This window comes from Gallus gallus, chromosome 1 (assembly GCF_016699485.2).
Source record: "Gallus gallus isolate bGalGal1 chromosome 1, bGalGal1.mat.broiler.GRCg7b, whole genome shotgun sequence".
Lineage (NCBI taxonomy): Eukaryota > Metazoa > Chordata > Aves > Galliformes > Phasianidae > Gallus > Gallus gallus.
This window is the reverse complement of record NC_052532.1, coordinates 102,594,101-102,617,044: the sequence shown is the minus strand read 5'-3', so window position 1 is coordinate 102,617,044 and position 22,944 is coordinate 102,594,101. Positions and strand designations below refer to the sequence as shown.

The window sequence follows — 22,944 nt, the reverse complement described above, 5'->3', positions numbered from 1 at the left end:
CCCTGAGCCCTGAAGATCTAACCAAGAGATTGGAATTGTGAAGATAATAATAGATTGAGAAGTCTGTCTCTCTTGCAGAGGCAGGAAGGTCTTTCAACCAAATCCTCAATTCTTAAACTTTCTAGGAGAATTCCTGTATACTGTGCTGCGTTACCACAGCATGAAGAAAAAAAAAAAGAAAAGAAAAGAAAAAAGAAAAGAAAAAAAGGTAAAAAGGCAGACAGGTTCAGTCTTATTTTGTACAGACTTAAGAGAAATACACAGCCTTGCAAATTTAAGAAATTCCATCTCACCTGAAAATGGACTCTAATTTAGAAATCAGAATAAGTCCTTATTAAGCTAATCCAGCAAACACAGAGGACTTGACAGAAGACAGGGGGTCAATTTTGAGAATATCATCATGTGTAATGGAGAAAACATAGTTTAAAGACTTCCAAACACAATGCTATTTCATACAGCTAATGCAGTCATGCTCTGTGAGTTCTTGGAGGGATGGAGACGTGACTTTCTTTGACCTAGAACCTCTGTATCTGTCTGAAAGATTCCCAAGCACTAAGGAGTGTTCGTTTTAAAGCCAGTAAGAAAAAAAACACATCCTCACCTTATTTATTGCTGAATCAAGCTACCCCAGAGAGCTCCATGAGACGTTTATGTAAGATTGCTATTTACTGGCTCCGCATTGTCCTCATCCCGACACATTGCACTGCATTTGTTTTCAGCATCACCAGCTTAAATTTTAATTCTAACTTACAGTAATGCAAAGAAATAAAAAGAACATCGCACCTGGAAGCTCCACAGAAGAGCCAGTTCATCAGCATGTACCACCTCCCCAACAGCTGCCATGACTATTAATAGAAAATGTACAGAAATTGTTGCTAACTCATACCAACAGAGCTCACAAATCTTAGCCTGCTCACCTTTAAAAACATTCACAGGCAGCATCAGTTTATGGAGTTCACACAGACTGTAAGACTGATGGTCTCCAACTCCTCTACTTTCCCCTGAATTAAAGGTAAGAGAGGCTTTAACTCAGAGAAACCACTTCTTTTATGGGTCATTAGCATTTCTTAGTAGACTCTCACTGAAAAGACCTCAGCACTGTTCGTGGCTATGCTGACTTCCTATAACTAATTTATCCAGCTCTTGACTCCTGCAGCTGAACTACCAAGCAAGTTCTCTACAGGCGCTCTACAACATAACCCTCATGCTCTTCTGGTATTAACCTAATTCTTTCCTTTTCTCATTAGCTTTTTTCCATTCCCTGCTATCTCTACAGCACGTTGGGATCCAGTCCCACACTAGAAATGACTCAACCCATACATCTGACGTGGATTTTTGCTCAGCCTTATTGTTAGCGTGAGCACGCTGCAGCCCTAGGAGCAGCAGCAGACTCCCAACAGCTTTTTCTGCTTGGATTTCCTCCAGCTCACAGAAACAATCAGCATTTGCAAACCCACCTGCAGCCACTTTCTTCATGCAAAAACTCCATCTCAGCACCTTGCTGGTAAACCAAGTTCTCTCCACCTGGCATTTTTTTTTTTGGAAAACAGTGACAGGAAGGGAGAAAAATAAGTGTCTGCCAACAATTTAGCCACCAGACCAAGTGTACTGCTTTCAAACCACCCTGTGGCATTTCCATGCTGACCAAAGCCAGCAGTACCAACACAACAAAACCCAACAATGAGCAGGCTGAAATGCTGAAACCATTCACTCACTCACTAAATAAATCAAACACTCACAGCAGCCTTATTTGATTAGATATACCCATGAAACTAACAACAAATGAAGAAAAAGATCAAGGAACACTTAATTTGTTTTTCTTGAATTAACTATGTGATAGAGGAAGCCTACATCAGCCACCCACCAAACAACCCACATTTTTTGTAAGGTCTTGTACCGGTAAAGACAAAGGAAAACTACTACCAAATCAGAGAACAAGCATAGTATACATAACTGCCTCTCAGAACATTAATAATCATTAAGGTATGAAAAGACCATCAAGTCCAACTGTCACCACGCCCCTCAGTGCCACATCCACACAGCCCTTGAACACCTCCACGAACGGTGACTCCGCTACCTCCCTGGGCAGCCTCTGCCACTGTCTCACCACTCCTTCTGAGAACAATTTTTTCCTAATATTCAGCCCGAACCTCTCCTGGTGCAACTTGAGGCCGTTCCCTCTCATTCTATCTCTGTTACCCAGGAGAAGAGGCTGACCACCACCTCACCATGACCTCTTTTCAGGTTGTTGTAATAAGTCATGAGGTGTCCTCTGATACTCCTCCAGACTGAACAACCCCAGCTCCCTCAGCTGCTTCCTATCAGACCTGTGCTCCAGACCCCTCACAGCTCCATTGCCCTTCTCTGGACATGCTCCAGGGCCTTCTTTTAGCAGGGACCCCAAAACTGAACGCAGTTCAGTAAAGGCAGAGGAAAAGAAAACCAGCCACCAAGCCAAAGAACTAGCAGAGTGCATGTCACTTGGAGTCTGCCCTCCTCCGAAAAGGATCTTCCACACACAAATTTCTGTTAGGTGAAGAGGAATGAAAGTTAAATGCAAGAGTGCCCTACCGAGCAGCTGAAACAATCAGGTCTCAGGTTCTCACTTTGTTAGCAAGATTACATGACCTACACCATTTTTTTCGAGGGCATCCTTTCCACATATTGCCTCTTTCCCAAAGGCAGCGGTGAGACACAGAGCATACAAGAGCACAGTCAGACGTGATCCAAAAGCACCAGCGTCTTCAGAGGACTGGCACTATGAACACCGCATATTCATTCACTGCTTCTCTGCAGCTACGAGGCCCCGCACTCTGCTTTCACTCATTTCCATGTGCTTTCTGGGTGGGGCAGCTTTTGCCAACTTCACATCTCCCCGTCTGGCTTTTCAACGAGTTAAACAACAGGATCATAAACACGCTGGAAACATCAATCTGCTCCAGAACAGCGCTACCCACAGAAAGCACATTTCTGGCACTTTCCCCTTCATCTCCTAGGACCCGCCCGGAGGGCACACCGCACAGCTCGCATCCTAACACTCGCAGCGCAGCAAAGAGCCGCCAGCTCGCCTTGAGGCTGGAGCAGCTCACATCCGCGCCCGCCCCGCAGTCGCTGCCCCCCGGGACGAGGCAGGGACCCGCGCCCCAGCCGGGCCCCCCGCGGCGCCCCCTGCTGCCCGCGGGGCAGCTCCCGGCCGCCGCCCGCCTCCGCGCCCTGCGCAGCCCGAGCACAGCAGGCGGCCCGGGGACTGCGGAGCGCTCCCTGAGGCGACGGCAACTGTGTACGCACATGCACACGGACAGACGCGGCACGAACGTGCTCCCAAGGAGGAGACGCGGCAACTTACAGCAGAAGACCCCCAAGTACCCGAGGAGCAGCAGGCGGAGGCGGCGGCTCGCCATCTTCCCGGCAGCGGCCGCTTCCCCCGGGCGGCAGCGAATAATCACCGCGGGGCGACGCCGGCTGCGGCGGGGCGTGGGGCGCGGCCCGGCCGGCGCGGAACGGAACGGAGTGGAGCGAGGGGGCGGCCCGGCCCGGCCTCGCCTCAGGCAGCCCACGCAGGGCTGCGGGGCTCCGCGTTCGCCCCGGAGCTCCTCAGCGGAGCGGGGTCCGGAGGGGCGCTGCCGGCCGATAGGGGGCAGCCCGCGGCGGGGCAGATCCAGGCGGCGCCGGGGCAGCAGGTGGGGAGCGGGCGGAGGTCGCTGGCGGTGGGCGCCGGAGTTTGCGGCTCTGAGGCGCAGCGCCTTCCCGCGCGGCTCGGTGCCGGCGGGCGGCTCCCGGACTCGGCTGCTTGGTCCTTCGCGTCCCCGGGCTGTGCGGGGCGACCCCGGGCCCCGAGTCGTCCCTCAGAGCCCGTAGCCGTGCCCACTTGTCAGCTTTCCGTGGCCGTATGTAAGTGTTTACATGTGAGTTCACGGATGTTGGCAGCGGCAGAATAAACTTTGGCTTCGATTACAAAAAAGCTTAAACTTCTCTCTCGAGAAGCTCACAGTCGCTGCTTGTGTTCGCTTCCACTATTACACCCAACCAGGATGCAGAGCAGTGGGATGGAAGCGGGCGTCACAGGGTGAGCGGTGAAAGAGAAGTGCAGGTGGATGCTCTTGGCAGAAAGAGAGCGACGTGATGGCAGGGAGCTCCTTCGGACGCGGAGCTCAGTCACAGCCATCCATCCCACCCGTGCAGGACAGGATGCTGTGTGCAGGTGTACGCCAGCACAGCAGGGCAGCACGGTCACCTCCGCAGCCTCCTGTCTTGACGCTTTATACTTGGTTTGGGAAGTTCTGCGTTAAATATGCAGGAGGTGCAGTGGCCCTTTAAATTTCGGGATCAGGGAAAACAACTCATCACGACCAATTCCGCATCCGAGTTGTTTCTAATGACATCTCAAAATACACTAGCCATGTAATATGGTTCTGTAACAGGAAAAGTTTTAGAAGTATTTCTGATGATCAGAGCAGCAACGTTGGCTGTATTTTTAGACTGTAGCAAAATGGGGAAAGATTATTTATAAATGAAGTATCCAGCAGCTCTTTTAGTAGCAACCAGAGAACTAGGGATTAAACTCTTCATATCAAAATCTGAGTCTATTTATCACATGCAAAAATGTGTGTAGAATACAAGTAATATTTCTGCCCCCCCCCCCCCCCCCCCCCCCCCAAAAAAAAAACCCAAACCATATATATATGTATATATGTACACACACATACATATTGCAAGTATATATTGCCACTCTATGGGAGGAGCCTGGTGGAAAAGGTGTAGAGGTGGGGAATGTCAAGAAATGGCAGTACAGTATTAAGGTAAGGGAGAGCTCGCAGAGTGGCTGCTGAAGCCAACACAATAGCAATGAACCAGTGGTGAGAATGAAGAGATCAGCGGTGAGGAGAAGGTGTCTTGTTAGGATTCCCATCAGAGTCCTTTCATCACAGTAAATACTCCATTCTGATTGTCCAAATATATGGACTCATATAGCATTTAATTTGGATTTCATTAGCATGAGTCATACCGCAGTAAATCCACTTAAATGCTTTCAGTTTAATAAGTGAGAGCTTGTATTGGATATAAGGAAAATGTTTTTTGCAATAAAGGTGGTGAGGCAATGGCACCCATTGCTCAGAGTGGTGGTGGATGTCCCATCCCTGCAGACATCCAAGGCCAGGCTGGATGGGGCTCTGGGCACCTGATGTAGCTGTAGGTGTCCCTGGTCATTGCAGGGGGGGTTGGAACAGGCGACCTTTAAAGGTTTCTTCCAACTCAAGCAATTCTATGATCCTGTGATTCTATGATTAAAAAAAAAAACCCAAAAAACAGCATCTGCACACAGAATGCAGGTGAAAGATATCTACCTTATTTTGTAATAACTGTTATAGTCTAGCTGTTCGCATGCAAAAGCCTTAAGAATAATGTGCAAGTGTAATATGATTTCCAGACTTAGCTGCTTAATGATCTCAGTAATTCCTGAAAAACCCATTTCGTTAGATAATATTTTAGATAAATCCACATTCTTACATTGCGGTTGGAATTCCTTCCGTGTTAAATGAAACTTCATAGTACAGCTGCTGCCTGCTGGCAATAACCTGCTATAACGTTACAAGTTTACATCTTCTATTAGGATAGAACCACTTCACCAAAGTGTTAACAAGATCCATGCAAAATAACATAAAATAATTATTAATTTGTAAAGACAATGTAAGCCAGAAGTCAGTTTCTTCACCTTGGTAACATACAGTCTTCCTGAGTTACATGATGACAAAACTGAATACAGAGAAGTTAATCTATATTACATACATCTCCTTTCTTCATTCACAATAGTGTTTTGTTTTGTTTTCCCACTGAGAATAGAATCAAATCACCCTGTATTTATTTTGCTATGCCTCACATGTTGGTTTCTAGAATAGCTTTGATCTGCAATAAAAAAGTGAGTACAAATGATTAAAAATTATAAATGCTAAATTTAGATATGAAGGCACTGCAATGCAAGTAATCAATCACGTCACTGATAGGTAAGAGAGGAAGATGATTATGATTCCACTACTTAAAAACATGTAATGCAGGGGGAAAAGTACTGCTCCATGAGAACTGGCTGTCTAGTTAATGGTTAAGAGCATAAGATTTAATTCCTGTGTAATCACTCAAATATCACAGCTTACAAATACCAAACTAGGAGACATGAATGGAAGAGCTAATGAATATTCATCCTCTCACTGCCATCAAAAAGGAAAAAAAGTTTAACAGAAAGCCACGCTTCCCTGCTGCACCCCATTCAGGCATAAGCCTGATGTGCCTGAAGTTTACTTATGAAACTGAAATAGACCAGCCAGTGTAACCATAGTTTCATGCCAGCAAGAATGTATTGATGAGTAAGTAGTACTACTGTGTCTGTGAGTCGGTCATCTCTTGGCTGTGGATTGAAGCATCAGGGAAAGTATAGAGGATTATAATACTGCATTCTTTCAATTTCCCTGTGTTTTCTTTCAACTTCTTTTGTCTCTCTGACCTTATGTAGGTTGGCCAGTGAGATTACTAGAAGTACTAAAGAAAAAGATTTAGGATATGGAGCCACTGGGGAAGAAAGGGAAAGGCATGCAAAAAAACACTCCTGCGCAAAAGTATATCTGTATCTTTATATATAAGGACAGCAGTAGGGCTGATTGTTACTGCTATTTACATTGCTTACATTTTGATCAAGCACAAAGATGTTTGAATACTTTTCCATATTTGGAAGGAAAAAAAACAGCTTTTTTCATATTCCTTCCCAAAAGAGAAATGCTGTGTTTGAGGTGGTCAAAGATGCCGTTTGAGGGTTGAATCCATGTATGCATCTTTTTGTTTTTCCAAGAGCACCAAACTGTTGCCTTTTGTGTGTTCTTCTAAGGACTGAAGACTGGAGCAAATAGCTGTACAGGCACTGTTCTGGTGTGGTCAGGGGCACAGAAATGAGAAAAGCTGATGGAAAGCTATTTATAAATTTGCGAAAAGAGATTCCGTATAATTAAGCAGCTTAATCACCAAAACACACATTTTACGCTCTGTCACAAACTTTCTTTGTGAAACTCATTGATCAATGTGCTATTTATTTTAGTTTGTGGCCAGACCTTCAGCTTGGACTACACTGTATCAATCAGATGGGGAGCCTCGCTCTTAGAGTGAGGAACTGTTAACAGCCGCGTGTAAGTATGAAGAGACATTGAGAGCTACACTTTAAGGAATACAGTTTTTCTTCCGCAATTTTCATGGTCACCACACTCAGCTTTTCTAAAGTGCTGAGTAATGCTCTAACAGCTGTCCATTCTTCTAGATGCTGTAGGCCTTGCCGCCTTTCTACTTACGTGGCATTTTGTTCATTTGTTTTTCTGTTCCGTGTTGTTTTAACTGCAGTTTGGAAAAAACGATTTGCACTTTGAAAGCTGCAAGCAGGTATAATTTTGAGAAAAGAAGCAAAATATATACATATATTCTTTTTTTTCAATGAAGGTGTTGTTGATGGCTGATTAAAGACAGAATAGCACAGAACTGTAGAATCATAGAATGGTTTGTGTTGGAAGGGGCTTTTAAGATCATCTAGTTCCAACCCCCTGCTATAGGCAGGGAAATCTCCTGCTAGATCAGGTTGTTCAAAGCCCCATCCAGCCTGGCTTTGAACACCTCCAGGGTGGGAGCATCTACAACCACCCTGGGCAATCTGTTCCAATGTCTCATCATCCTCACAGTAAAGAATTTCTTCCTAATATCTAGTCTAAATCTACTCTCTTCCAGTTTAAAATCATTTCTCTTCATCCTGTCACTGCATGCCCTTACAAAAAGCCCCTCCCCAGCTTTCCTGTAGGCCCCCTTCAGGTACTGAAAGGCAGCTATAAGGTCCCCAGAAAGGACCCAAAGGACTCCAGAGAAGAGCCGCAGATCTCAGCCTGTCCTCATAGGGGAGGTGCTCCAGCCCTCTGATCATCTTCGCTGCCCCCCTCTGGACCTGCTCCAACAGCTCCATGTTCTTGTGTTGGGGGCCCCAGAACTGGACACAATACTCTGGGTGGGGTCTCACAAGAGCAGAGAAGAGGGGCAGAATCACCCCCCTTGACATGCTGGTCACACTTCTCTTGATGCAACCCAGGATACTGTTGGCCTTCTGGGCTGCAAGCACACATTGCTGGCTCAAGTTGAGTCTTTCATCAACCAATACTCCCAAACCCCTCTCCCCAGGACTGCTCTCAAGCCATTCTCCAGTCAACCTGTATCTGTGCTTAGGATTGCAGGACGTTGCTCTAGGTCTTGTTGAACTTCATGAGGTTGGCATGGGCCCACCTCTCAAGCTTGTCCAGGTCCCTCTGGATTGAATCCCTTCCCTCTGGTGCGTCAGCTGCACCACCCAGCTTGGTATATCCTGCAGACTTGCTGAGGGTGCACTTGACGCCAGTGCCCATGCTGCCTACAAAGATGTGCCATAAATTAGTTGCCTTAATATAATGAAGTAGATTAGAGGACTTCAATAGAACATAATATCTCTATGAGACTATCAAAATACAGCATATCTAATGTGGCAGCCAAACCAGAATCAGGAAAGACAGAAAATATCAGGGTAAAAGAAGACAATGCTAATACAAATTAATTGTTTTCAGTAGATTTCCCCTAAATCTGTTGCATACTTTTAACTTTGATTCATATTAATGCTATTTTTTCAACTGAATTTGAAAGATTGCTATCTTTTAAAGCAGACAGCTCAGTAGCAAAGGTAAATTGCTGAAAAGAATGCACCAAAGTAGACAGCATTGTCAGATGCTTCCTGATTCAATGTAAGCAACAGTGGACAGTATGATAGCCAGGAGCATTGATTGTGGTAGATTCAGAACTGTGTTCTTACAAAGAAATTACTGCCTCTGGCCATGGATTACTGCTACCACTTCAGCTGTTGACAAGAAGGTATGTATGAAGCTGTACCTTAAGGCAGGTCACTGAAATAATGTGGATAAAAACAAAATCCCTCAGAGATACTGATCCTGTAGAGTCTATCAGTGGAACTATCTCATCCTCAGTGCATTGTAGGGTTTTACTACAGTGGTCTTCCTGGAAGGTGAGTGGTGAGACATGAGGGAGAAGGGCAGTGGGAGGAGCAGACATTTTTAGTGCTGTGCTGCTGTTGCAGTGATCTATTAGCAAGCCCAGGGCTGGTCTAGGAGCCAAGTGGCCATAAGCAGCCATGGTTGCTCATGTACACATTGTGTCTGCATCTTATATGGTTGTGGAAGAGGTGGGGTTCCTGTTGCCTTGTTGGGCAATCTCCCATCATCTTCTGATCATTATAAAATACTATCCATGGTTTCCCTGGAACTCAAACAGCTTTATAAAAACTTGCACCTTGCAACTAACTGTGGCCAGTTTTTCTCCACCTTTATTACCTGCTTCTCCTCTGTACTACAAAAACACTCAGTGTCATGACACGCTGAAAGCCTCTGGACTCCATCCAAATCCTTCCCAGTGTACTTTTCAGTCAGAAGGCCTTGGTTTTTGGGCATTGACAGGCAGATCAATAGTTTGAGGATTAAAACAGGCCTGTTAGACCCTGTTGACTGCCAGTAGGGCTACACCAGGCAGCTGAACATAATCCTCAGCCTGACCTCAGCTCAGGCCCTAGCGCTGTGGGCCCAGCTTTCCTTTTACTTCTAACACAGAAGCCTCAAGTAAATATACAGAGATAAATATAGTTGTGAGCCAGTTGTAGCATCATGTATGACAAATCAGCTTGAAGACTGAACTTTGTAATTAGCCCAGACTGACGGCAACGTTGCTCCCCTTTTTCACTTTTGTCCATGGACTGTAGGTTTGCCTGCTAATCCCTGGGTGAAATTTCCAGCAGCTTCATATGGTTTTGATTTCCACTGGGGGTTAAAGCTTTGCACTGTACTTCTTGTCAGCCAGGGATTACCAGAACACAGGTTTGGCCACGCTCCTCCCATAGACTGCTGTGTACTACACATCCCAGGCAGCTTTTTGTCTGCTTTGTGCTTCTACCACACAAGTGGAAACAGGGACCAGATACGCTACAACTGTTTTCCTGAAGAGTAACCTCGGTGAAGTGTTGCATAGATTCATATGAAAGAAAATTTGGAGATTAGAATTTAAAACAGAGATCCTGCATAAATAAATAAATATGCAGTATCAAGTCACTCGTTTTAGTCATTCAAGACCTTATAGTGACAGGGTAGGGTATGATACAGTCTTTATTCTCCAAAGAAGTTTGAATGACCTCCTCACAGTCTAGAATATTCTTCTTTTTATACTGTACATGGTAAACTTCTTTTTTTTTCCAGTTAAAATAAAAAGTTTATGTGATGTAATCAGTGACCACATATGACTCGTCAAGTCATCAAATAAAAAGTTAATAGAACAGTCATAGTTCAGCTATAATAAGTGATAAAAACATCTTTCTGTTTTCTAAGGACCTTTCACCACAAGACTATAAACTATTTACATGTGCAAGTGTGTTGCCTATGATATGCTGGCTACAGTAAAAGAATAACTTGTATTTACCTCATTTTATCATAGAATCATAGAATGGATTGGGTTAGAAAGGATCTTAAATATCATCTAGTTCCAACCCATTCCCATGGGCAGAGCTGCCCCTCACCATCACAGGCTGGCCAGGGCCCCATCCAACCTGGCTGTGACTGCCTCCAGGGATGGGGAACTACAGCTTCTCTGGGCAGCTGTGCCAGCGCCTCACTGTCCTTTGGGTAAATAATTTCTTCCTAAAATCTAATCTAAATATCCCCTCTTTTAGTTTAAAACCATTTCCCCTTGTCCTGTCACTATCTGGCCATGTAAAAAGGTGGTCTCCCTCCTGTTTATAAACTCTCCTCAAGTACTGGAAGGCTGCAATGAGGTCTTCCCGGAGCCTTCTCTCCTCCAGGAAGAGCAACCACATCTCCTTCACCCTTTCTTCATAGGAGAGATGCTCCAGCCCTCTGATCACCTTTGTGGTCCACCTCTGGACCCACTCCAATATCTCCACATCTTTCCTGTGCTGGAGGCCCCAGAACTGGATGCAGTACTCCAGATAGGAACTCACAAGGGCAGAGCAGAGTGAAACAATCCCCACCATCTCCCTACTGGCCACCCCTCTTTTGATGCAGCCCAGGACACTGTTGGTCTTCCAAGCTGCAGGTGCACACTGCTGGCTCATGCCCAGCTTTTTATCCATCATCTCCACAGATCTGCTCTCAATGAGTTATTCTCCCTGTCTGCAAGCATATCTGGGTTTGCCATGACCCAAGCGCAACACTTTATACTCGGCCTTCTTCTCAAGGGCCCAATCTTCAAGTCTGTCCAGATTCCTCTGGATGGCATCCCTTCCTTTTACTATATCAACTGCACTGCTCAGCTTAGTGTCATCAGCAAACTTGCTGAGCATGCACTTGATCCCACTGCCTATGACATTGATAAAGATGTTGAAGAGCACTGGTCCCAAGCCAGACCTCTGGGGGACTCATCACTGGCCTCCATGTGGACGTAGAGCCATTGAACACAACCCTCTGGCTGTGGCCATCCAACCAATTCCTTATCCACCAAACAGTCCACTCTTAAAATCCATCTCTCTCCAATTTAGAGATGAGAATGTGGTGTGGGACCATGTCAAAGACTTTGCAGAACTCTATGTAGATGACATCAGTTGTTCTTCCTCTGTCTATTGATGCCATCACTCCGCTGAAGATTGGTCAGGTGTGATTTGCTCTTAGTGAAGCTGTGCTGGCTCTCTTGGATCAATTCCTTGTCTTACATGCGCCTTAACATAGTTTCCACGAGGTTTTAAAATGTGAGGGAGGAGAATAATTAAAACATGCCAAAATTCTTGGTCCATCAGAGAATGTGATGAAGAACAGCAACAGCTCCTGTAGCCTCACATCTGGGTTTCTGGATGGCAGCCCAGGTAAGCAGGGCTCCAGTGCCAGGTGTTGCATCAGCAGGAGCCCACAGCCCTCAGCTCATCTAGACATGGCTGACTGCAGCCGCAGTGGAAAATTCTGTCTGTTACTGGCTGTGGCCAGTATTAGCACATTGCATTTTTTGTGATGCTGAGTTCAATTACAGCCTTATGCTTTTAATGGAGCTATTTGAATGATACTGCTTTGACCCTGACGTTCTTGGTGTCTGTTGTGTCTTTGCTATTGGGGGGTCTGGCTCACAACTGCTGCCAGCTGAAATGTAAAATGGGCACAAATCCTGAGTTGTTTCACACATTTAACTTTGCTGAATGGCTTGACTACATGGGTTGTAGCTAGCTTGTGCTCAGCTTAAATCTTCTGAGAGGGGAAGTGGTAGAGGAGTTTGTGATCGCAAATTGGTAATTTACTGCACGAAGTTGGAGTAATAAACTCGGCTGCTTTTGCACACTGTCAGCCTCTTGCTGCTACTCAGCCAGTGCTATGAACAATTCACCAGACGTTTCCAGCCGAGGGCCGGGCCTCAACTATTAACCCTGTAAACACAGCAGCGAGTTGTTTCAATCTGTCCCACAAGATCCACAATCATCCGCGTAGGGGGCAGTGTAACCGCCTGGTATAAGAACACGTGTGGACGGCAGAGGAGGGCTGAACGCCGGAGCCTTGCTAACACAGCACAGATGGACTAAAACGAATCCAGAGGGTCCACGACAGACGAGGTCTCACGGAGCCGCCTGGCGGCAGATAGAGGAGCGGCGGGGGAACCATGCTGCCGCTGCTGTTGTTTCCAGGGGAGCCTGGCGGAGAATGCACAGGGGCTGAATTGGAGCATGGCGGCGTGCTGGGCCGCCCGCTGCCTGCGGGGCAGGCGGGAATGGCGCAGTGAGTGGCGGCGTGACGGGGGTTGGGGTGTCGCGGGTCGGCTGCCGGCGCTTCCTTTGGCCTTTGCTTCCAGCGGCCGGGCCTGTGGAGCGGAGCGGGTGGTGACCTGCAGGCTGGGCCGTGCTAGGCGGCCCTGGGGGCGTTTGTTGTTGTTGGGGCGTTAGCGGGGAGCGGGTGCTGGGCAGAGGGGCGAGTGCTGTCTGTACAGTTGGTGTATCTGAGGGAAGACTAGCAGTGCGATGACCAGTCCTCCCTTCTGCAGAAACCGACTTATAAAGAACCTTTGAAATCTCTTTGCTAATTTTAAATCATGTCTTTTACCAGGGTTCAACTCTACACTCTCTGCTTCTCGACTGACATCAGATGAAGTTATTCGGATGCGTAATGAACTCTTTACCAAAGAGAAGGAGAGGCAGTTATCTCTTTATCCACGAATTGAGAAAATTGAAGTGAAATACATGGGAAAATCTCACCCTGGCAGTGTGTTTGTAATGAACAAAGCTTTGTCTACGCCATACAATTGTGCCATGCGTAAGTGAATGGACTCTAGCAGACTCATAAACTGCATGAATTATAGAATCATAAGATTGGAAAAGACCTCCACAATCACTGAGTCCAACTGTCAGCCCACCCCTACCATGCCCACTGACCATGTCCCTCAGTGCCACATCCACACGGCTCTTGAACACCTCCAGGGACGATGACTCCACCACCTCCCTGAGCAGCCTGTGCTACTGCCTCACCACTTTGTGAGAGGAAATTTTTCCTACTATGCAACCTAAACCTCCTTTCAGGTGGTTGTAGAGAGCAGTAATGTCTCCCCCGAGCCTCTTCTTTTCCAGACTCAACAATCCCAGTTCCCTCATCTGCTCCTCGTAAGACTTGAACTCTTTGCTGATGTCACTGGTAGTGAAAATTAGTTGCCACTGGAAGTATTTACCATCCAAACTTGAAATGTTAATGTTAGTGGTGTTTTAATGACCTTGGTAAGGGATGTGTATTCAGAATATTTGTATTTAAGTTTACAATATATTTTTAATGTAAACTCCATGTTTACATTAAACTAGATGACTACATGTAGGGCAGTTGGACTAGATGACCTTTAAAGGTCCCTTCCAATTCTAAGGATTCTATGATTCTATGTATATATGTCTAGATGACCTTCAAAGGCCCATTCCAATTCAAACGATTCTATGATTCATCATGTGAAATATATTTTACTGATGTAAAATATATCAGTGGAAATGGAGTTGATTCTTTGTAGGTTCTGTTGATAGCTCATCCTTCCAAGTCACTTTAGAGTAGTTAAACTTGCAGTGTGTTGTTAGAAATGCAGAGGTCTGAACTGCTGGCTCTGAGGAATGATGTTAATAACTGTGTAACTTGTTTTTCACTTTCCTTAGATTTAAGCGAATGGCATTGCAAGAAATCTGTTCTAGCTCTTGTGGATGGTGAAGTCTGGGATATGTATAGACCCTTGACCAAGTCTTGTGAAATTCAGTTCCTCACCTTCAAAGATGAAGATCCAGAGGAAGTAAACAAGGTAAGTCTGCACCTTAACTGATTGCAGATGGCCTTGATCACAACCATTTTATTCTATATGCCTGTTTTAGTTCCTTGAACTTAGTTGTCATGAAAGTTTATAGATATTTTTAATGGTTGGCACATCATGGTTATTGTTATTTAGAGCACAGTGTGGGCTAGGTGATAGGAAGGCATCCCTTTCAACCTATATTGTATGATTGTACAATTTGAGATGTAAATATCTCCAGAGAAACAGCTAGCTTGCCTTTTTCATGGAATTGCAGAGATTGGAAGGGACCTCATCGGGTCCAACCCCTCTGCTAAAGCAGGTTCCCTACAATAGATTGCACAAGTAGGTGTCCAGACGGGTCTTGAATATCTCCATACAAGGAGACTCCACAGCCTCTCTGGGCAACCTGTTCCAGCGCTCTGTCACCCTTACTGTAAAGAAGTTATTGCACATGTTAGTACAGAACTTCCTGTGTTCAGGTTTTAGACTATTACTCCTTGTCCTATTACTACACACCATTGAAAAAAGCCTAGCCTCATCCATTTGCCTCTCACCTTCCTTTAGGTGTTTATAAACATTAATCAGATCCCTGATTTTTAATTTTGATTCTCTTGATGGATGTTCTAATCATCACCAAATGGAAGTTTAAATTCTCATGAAAGTAATGCTTGGGTGGCATGGAGGTTTGTGCCTAATTCAGTGAAATGTTGGTGTTCTTTGGTGTAAATAACTGATGTCAGTAAAGCAAAGGCTGTTACCTTCTGATTAATAATAACATTGTGTTCTGAAATTCTTACAGGCCTATTGGCGTTCCTGTGCCATGATCATGGCAAATGTGCTAAAGCGGGCATTCAAAGATGAGTACTCTGTGACTCTGGTTAAATCTCCAGAAGTGCCAGGTAGTATAAATGTTTTGTAGTTGATTGTCTTGTCTTTTTCTGCTTAAATGAGTTCTAATAATGTTACAAAAGAAAATCAGAGGCTCCTTTTCCAGTGATTGAACGTACTTTGCATTTGTATGTGTTGTATGGAGTTATTACAGCCTTTGTATTTGGTATGATGGTTATATTGAGGTAATCCAGATTTTGTATTTGATTATGTTAAGTAGCTGGGCTTTAAACTGTACTGACTCAGTGACCTCTACATATCAGCTAAGTTATGTGGCTGCTCTGATGTGAACTAGGTGAACTGGAAAAAAGACAGGAGCCTATCTCCTCTTAAACTGTTTTTCTCTATCAGTTGATACAATGAGGATTAAATCTGAATTCCTTTGTCATCTACCCAAATTACTTTCCTAAAGTAGTGGTTTTGGTCTATGCTTTGAAGATGTCAGGAGTCTTGTTCAGCATGATATTGACAGAGAGAGGGAGGAGCAGATGAGGGAATCTGTGCTCCTGGATGCTCCATTGGAAAAATAGTTATCAGATGAAAAACGTAACATACCAAGATTTCTTTAACTTACATTTATCAGGCTGAAAATAATTTCTTCATTCAAGTATAGAAGATTGGTCTGAGTGGTACCCGGATAAGTATTGTAACACTTCAGATTACATAAAGTTAATAACTTAAGGACATGACCTTTTAATTGTGACACCACGTGAGTAATGTGAACACTGGAATTATTAAAAATGACCATGTATACATCCAGTTGGAAGATTATTGGTGTTCAAATAGGGTTAGTAACAACTTGTGTTCACCTGTAGCCTAACATTCACAAAAGTGAGAAAATGCACAAGATTACATGGACTTGATGATCCTTTTGGGATCCTTCCAACTCAGGATACTCTATAATTTTAGTAACAAAGCTTACTACACAATTATAAATTTGATGTATATAAGAACATGGTTTGTTGTTTGAAGTCTTCCGTCAATACTTGCATATACTAACGTACGTGATTACAGTGTATTTGTAGAAATAATGTGAACTTCCTGGGTTCATAAGTTTAATTTTTAAGATGTCAATAGCTCGATAAGCATACACAACCTTCTTTTAACCATTTTAGTTCACCTCTAATAATGTCTGATTTCTCTATGCAATGAATTCTCCTTTACAATTGAATAGTGCAAATTTAGTTTATGATGAAGAAGAAAAATACTGTGAAATACTTTCAAAGTGTGTTTTTTTTCTTTCATTCTTTGAGATATACTTTTTTTTGTTCTTTAATGTATATTATGTCGACATTAAATTTAGACATTTGGAATGAGTATTTGACATGCAGTTAAGTGAAAATGATGGCAGAGATTTAATCTGCCATTTGAGTGTGTAATCACAGCTGAAAATCTCTATGATAAAAAACTCTCTTCTGTTTTTCTTACTCATTTTGATACGTTTGTAAATGTATGGTATGGCAATGAAATGCATGCTTCATTACAAGCATGAATATTTTCTCTTTGAAATTGCAGTGATCTCTGGAGCTTTCTGTTATGATGTAATTTTGGACAATAGACTGAATGACTGGAAACCAGCAAAAGTAAGTGCAATAATTTGCCCAAGATGTTTTGTAGCTTGCTTCCTTGTCCAGTGATTCTTTGGTAAGGGGAGAGGGTAGCGATGTAGAGAGAGTTTTTTGGTTTTTTTTTTTCTCCTTTTCATAGGGTCCTTTATTTTACATCAGGAATACACCTCAGAAGCTACATTTCTGCATTTATCATATACTGGCTCTTACTGAAGAGCTCTCTCAGCACACAAACTGGGTTTCTTTCAGGTGTGTTTAAATCCAGAGCTGTCCTCCAGATACTTAGAAGTTTCAGTTTTAATCTGAAATACAATTCCAAAAGCAGTTGCTGTGGCTGTTGGGACCTCAGTGCCATCTTTGTTACTATACAGCTCCACTCCTACATAACTAACCTTGTCTTGATAGTGTAGGTGCCACGGTAGGCTTACAGCATTTGTGTGAGTAGAACCGTCTGACACCTACTGGTGTACAGCATAATCAGTTTATCGTTGTAAAAGAACTGTGAACGCATTCAGCTGAAACACTTCTTAATAGCTTGTGTTTCATGCCTTTCAGTAAACCTAATCATCTACAAACTTTGATAGTCAGCGTTATCATGATTGTTTTACTTCTCTATTCTGTTTGCTTGCCAAAATACCAGATGTGTCTGTAGCTAACAAAGAAATGTTAGTACAGTGCAGAATTTTTCTTTGTTATGGCCTTGTAGTTAAAATAACAGTCTGAAATACTGTGTAAATGATGTAATAAATGCAATTTCTCCTAAAAACAATTTCTCATTTATCAACAAATCTGAGTATGCAAAGCTTTGATGATGAAATTCTAACTTATACAGTGTTTTTTCTTCTGATTCCACTAGAGTGGAGATTGTTTGTAATTGGGATCGTGACTCTGGGAAACAGAGTACACAGATAAATCTTGAATGGTATCAAGACTGTATATGAATACATCGTGTTAGGAAAACCTGAGAAGTTTAACTCCCAGCAAGTATTTATTTTTTTCTGATAGAACAATGCCTATTGATTTGTTCTTTAGCATTAAGTTGCTGATAATTAGTAAGGATTACAATCCTATAGCAATAGTCTTATACGTCACAGAATGGCCCGTGTTGGAAAGGGCCAAGGATCATAAATCTCCAACCCCCCACTACAGGCAGGGCCACCAACCTTCACATTTGATACTAGACCAGGCTGCCCAGGGCCCCATCCAACCTGGCCTTGAACACCTCCAGGGACAGGGCATCCACAACCTTAGGATTAGTTACAAGTCAGGATCTAGTTAGTTGTTTTGACTAGTATATGTATCAATTACTTTTTAGGACAACTTCCGTTCTCTTACAAGGGATGCCAATAAGCTAATTGATAAAGACCTGCCATTTGAAACACTGCATGTTGAAGCAAAAGTGGCGCGTGAAATGTTTCAGCATAACAAGTAAGTGTATGAGTTTGCCTTAATTCTCTTAAATCCCTGTGTGTTTTTATAAACCTAAAATAAGGTGTGACAGATGGAATAAGAGTTCACTGTTGTGAAAGCGTGTGAACGTGTTTCCATTGTCTTTGTCCCATTAGCTCATATCATTGTTAGTATTCTCTCCAGAGGGCAACACGTTTGCTGGATGTAGTTTTGTGACACATGGGAAGACTGTGGTCTTCTAAGTTTAATATTGAGCTTAAAGATTTCATACTTTTGAACTGGAGCTCTGGTGATTAGACTTTTTGTTTGCTTGTTGCTTTAAGCCTTTGCGGAAAGACTTTCATGTTTAAAGAAATGTAGATTTTTCATATCTCAGTATCTTCAAATGAATATTTGATGAAATGCAGTTTTTGAGCTCTGTGGGGGGGAAAATGGGCAAAATACTCTGGGCTGTGCTACAAAAGAAAGCCTGTTTAAAGGACTTCTTTTAGCTGACAGACCGCTTACTGTTTTGGAAAAAATTACCTGGTTTGCATCTTTTTGGTGATTGGAGAGAAGTAGGGAAAATGATAAATAATCAGTCATTTTGTGAATTGAAATCTTTCTCAAAGTTATTGCAAAAATAAATAGTATTTTTAGCTTAATTAGACTAATGTGACATACAGACAAGTATCTCTTTACTAGGTTGGCTTCTAAGCACTTAGAGCTGGTAGGAGTTGACTTCAGATAATGGCATTAGACACTGTATATGTTCCTTGTATGAGGAGAGACCGCTTTGCTGTCTTGCACATGACCCATTGTTGAGGATCACATGTTGCATATGACCTGTTAAAGTGACCTGATAGTGTCTGCTGGTCTTATGCTGGCCTTGAAAAACTTTCATGTAAAGTAGTAGATTCATTTTATCTTTCTGAATAAAATTTTTGAGAGAGCATGGATCTCATAAGACATATATATGCTTTATGAAACATGCCAGTACACATTGGCATATAAAATTAAGGGTTTAAACCTTGTTTAAAGCTCTCATAAATACAAACATGATTAAAAAAAAAAAAAGGTCCTTGAACAAATCTTTTAAGAACTCAGTGTTAAAGGTAAGAATTTTTTTATTGTTTTTTCTTGTTCAGGTATAAAATGGAGCTAATAGAGCAGAAAGCTTCTCAGAACATGGAAGGAATTGTAGTATTACATAGGTGAGTAAAATTCTGTAATGTTTCACTGAAAGATTTAATTATATTGCAAATATCTGCAAGTGAGAAAAATAAGTTACTTATAGATTTTAATTTAAAGATCACTCTTAATTGCTGTCTGTACTCTATCAAGGTTTTTTTATTCTATCCTTCCTTCCACTCTCTGGTTTGAATGACAAATTTAACTGACTTTTGAAGCATGGCTACAAAAATTTGATAAACTCAGGACTATCTTTTCGACTTGAGGTTATAATTCTCTAAACTAATTTTAGGAAACTGGGTGACCTGTACTTCTGCTTCAGGAAACCTGGAAATGCTAAACTGGGAATGTGTTTAGATTTGGTTTGGGATTTGTGTGAATATTCTTTCATCCTCTTTGATGTGTTCTGTAGATAGGATTTTGTTAATCAAAACCAAGTAGGATTGCAATTCTCTTTGATTATATTTTGGTCATAGTGGATTTTCTTTCTTCTTTGGTTTCCATCAGGTTTGGTGACTTTGTCGATGTTAGTGAAGGACCTCACATTCCAAGGACAAGTTTCTGTTTCCAGTATGAGATAACAGCAGCCCACATTCTTCAGACAAGTCAATCTGAATTGATAAGGAGGTTCCAGGGCGTGTCCCTGCCAATCCATTTGAGGGTAACTACATTTTTTTTCTGCATTTATTCTTCTTCATTTTCTATATTTTTGCTTCTCTTTAAAGTTAGGGCATTTGGTGTATTTTCTGATCTTTATTTTATACTGGTGATAATTCAGAGACAAGAGGAGTTTGAGTAGCAGAAAGCGATGGCTCAGGATGACGATGACAGTGGGTGTTGGAGGTTAAATTCTTTGGAACTACTGTGAATGTGGAATCAGAATTGGAAAAGTTGGCAAAAGTGTGCTCTTAATGTTATCTTTTAGTATTCAAAGTGTGGTTTCGTTTGTGCAATTGCTGCATGACTATTTCATTAGCCTTGCCTTAGTGAATTGTTTATTGTGAGCTCACAGTGTTTATTCATGTTCAGGAAAGCACTGAACTTTGAGTTTGCACTCATGATGAACGGTACCACATCTAAGTCTTTCATTTTTAACAGAGTAGAACTTGAAACAGCAAATCCTAGCACTAATCTGTCTTAAAGAAGGGCTCTGCAAAAATTATAGCTAGAGACAGGAGTCCTTCTTCCCCCTCCTATTGACTTCTGTTTTATTGGCCTATGGTCTAGAACATGTGCTGTTGTCTCCACCGGGAAAGTTTGTAAGAGACAACTGATATTTTTAAGTCCTCTTTAATCAGAGGAATATGGGCAAATTGGACACTAAAGTAATAAACTGTAACGTGTGGATTAGGGATTAAGATGTTTTTATGCCATAATTTCTATATACTTGTCATAATCTAGTCTATTGCAAGATTCTTTTTCTGCCTCTGGTAACATTTAATAACATTTAATACAGGCTCATCACACTGTGTGGCACAAACTGCTGGAAAGATCAAAGAAACTGGTAAGTCTCAGTGGTGAATTTAATCTTTCCAAGTATGATAATACACTGTGATATTTGAATGATTGGAGATGAGTAATATTGTCAGGAATGTATCTTAAAGATTGGAAATGCTAACGGGTGAAGAAAAATTGAGTGCACATGAAATCTAACTGCTCTGTAAAGAGAAAGTGCTGGTATTGTTTTTGAAGTTTGACTATTAAAATTGTGCCATTTAGAAAACAAAACATTATTTGACTAATATATTTTTTACTTTTCCAAAAAACTGGAGCAAAATATATTGGACTTTCATAACTGAAACTGTCTGCTACCGAGAATCCCAGGTGGTTTTTTTTAACAGTCTCTCTAAGCTGTTTTTAATTATCACTTGAGACTACATCAGTATTTTTCAAATAGAAGAGAGTTTAGAAGTTGAAATTGGCTTATCCAAGAAGAATTTTACACTGACTGAATAAATGCAAAAAGGCAAGTTTTTAGGATAAATGGAACAACAAAATCTAAGTTTGCATATAACCAGAGATTGACTTTCAAAGCATGGTTGAGCATCGTAACCACTGTAAGAATTAAATAGCAGAAGTTTTTGAGCCTTCAGAACAATTATTTTATTTACTTTCATAGCAAAAGAAAGAAAAAATACTGTCTACCTACTGAAATTTGTTAGCCAAGGAGGTGCTCAGGGCCTAACCCATGAATTTTTTTAATGAAATTAGTTTGAAGATGCTTCTTTTTCAGATTGTTTAATTTTGGAGACAACATTTGCTTGTGTATGCTGTCCTTTCTCTTTAGACTGGCAGCGTGAGGGGAGAATTTCCAAGATCCAGACTTAGATCATGTTTAAAAAATAGTAACAAAGTTGTTATGTTTCTGCAGGTCACTCAGGAAAAAAGTATGGAAGCAGCAGCAGAAAGTCAAGAGGCAAAAGATGAAACTGAAGAAGGAAAAACTCTATCAATGTAATTTAACCTCTAAATGTACATAAATAAAATAGTGTGGGTTTGTTGTTGTTGTTTTTGCTTATTTTTGCTACATGTAAAAATGTTCTGGTTTAATGCATTCAAGTTCTGTGGAACTGAATCATGGATAGATGATTCAGAGAGCCAGTATTTCACATTTCAGTCTACTTGAATTTCAGTTTTCTGCTACTGTTAGGCATTAATTTTACCAAAATGTTTCATTTGTGACAACTTACCTTGCAAATGATCTTTGTTCTTATCTCAATTTTATGGGTTCAGATGTTGTCCTCTCTGATTTATACAGTTTGGCCATCTTCTTCAATGTGATATAATTTCAGGACCCCTTGTTTAGTCTTCCATGAAGAAAGAACTTAAAACTGCTGACAAGGTGTGTTTCTTGCTGGAGCTTCCTAATTCCCCTGACTTCTTTGCCTAGTGCATTAGAAAGTTGAGACAAATGTCTCAAAAACAAACAAACAAAAAAATCCCCCCCCCCCTCACCCCCCCCAAAAAAACCTCCCAGAAGCCTGTAAAGGGTTACAAAAGATTCTTACTTTCTAATTTTGATTTTCTGTCAGAACTGGAATTAGATTATCTTTTGTCTTTACTGTTCAAAAGACTCCCCATTCACTATCTCACTGAATAATTAACATTACTTTACCAGTACAAGAATAGCAGAATGTAAATGCTGAAGTTTTTGTGTGCTTATTAATTATCAGCTGTACAAGAGCAGTTAATAACACTTCTAAAGATCATTTTCCAGAACAGTACCAGCAACATAGTGTATTACTTCCATCCCCAGTGTAGTGAGATTTATTATGCATTTTCATTCTTTGATATTTAAATAAGGTGGCTTCAATTAAATGTCTCAGGCGGTTTTTGTTGGATGATAGTTTCTGACATTTTGTGTTTTCATCCATAGCTCATTAGAGCTTCTCTCATTATACCAGAAGAGATTTTATTACTATTTGAAGTGCAAATATTTTCACTGAATTTCATCCAACTTATTTCACTGTTAGCTGCATCACTTGCCCAGCAATCAGTTGGTACGGTTTTGCGTTACAGGGTAACAGTTCAGTAAAACACATTTAAGTAAGGCAGTCTTACC

At 42.1% G+C, this 22,944-nt stretch overlaps 2 protein-coding genes across 5 annotated transcripts in view; one reads left to right on the top strand and one right to left on the bottom strand.

The window, feature by feature from the left end:
* JAM2 (junctional adhesion molecule 2) overlaps positions 1-3,430 on the bottom strand; it is a 33,852-nt gene extending 30,422 nt beyond the window's left edge. For 2 of the 4 annotated variants that reach the window (NM_001397141.1, NM_001006257.2), the window contains exon 1: positions 3,347-3,430. In NM_001397141.1, coding sequence (NP_001384070.1) covers positions 3,347-3,401 — 55 coding nt within the window. In that variant the 5' untranslated portion in view covers positions 3,402-3,430. Of the gene's footprint in view, positions 1-917; positions 1,002-1,457; positions 1,525-2,077; positions 2,201-3,346 lie in introns of those variants that run through there. The other 2 variants (XM_046940215.1, XM_040698409.1) reach the window with 2 other exon arrangements.
* Positions 3,431-12,744: 9,314 nt separating this feature from the next.
* On the top strand, positions 12,745-21,883 carry MRPL39 (mitochondrial ribosomal protein L39). Its single transcript, XM_416683.8, has 10 exons — positions 12,745-12,812; positions 13,137-13,343; positions 14,216-14,355; positions 15,146-15,245; positions 16,750-16,817; positions 18,118-18,230; positions 19,340-19,405; positions 19,890-20,043; positions 20,839-20,886; positions 21,754-21,883. The coding sequence occupies exons 1-10, from the start codon at positions 12,761-12,763 to the stop codon at positions 21,838-21,840; spliced, it is 1,035 nt and encodes a 344-aa protein (XP_416683.2). The 5' UTR covers positions 12,745-12,760; the 3' UTR covers positions 21,841-21,883.
* Positions 21,884-22,944: the final 1,061 nt, after the last annotated feature.

Excerpts from the sequence above, each read along its gene's own strand:
- MRPL39 (XM_416683.8), top strand. The coding sequence starts at position 12,761 with ATGGCGGCGTGCTGGGCCGCCCGCTGCCTGCGGGGCAGGCGGGAATGG. Across the intron at positions 19,406-19,889 it reads GGAATTGTAGTATTACATAG|GTTTGGTGACTTTGTCGATG; the intron begins GTGAGTAAAATT and ends GGTTTCCATCAG. Across the intron at positions 20,044-20,838 it reads CCCTGCCAATCCATTTGAGG|GCTCATCACACTGTGTGGCA; the intron begins GTAACTACATTT and ends CATTTAATACAG.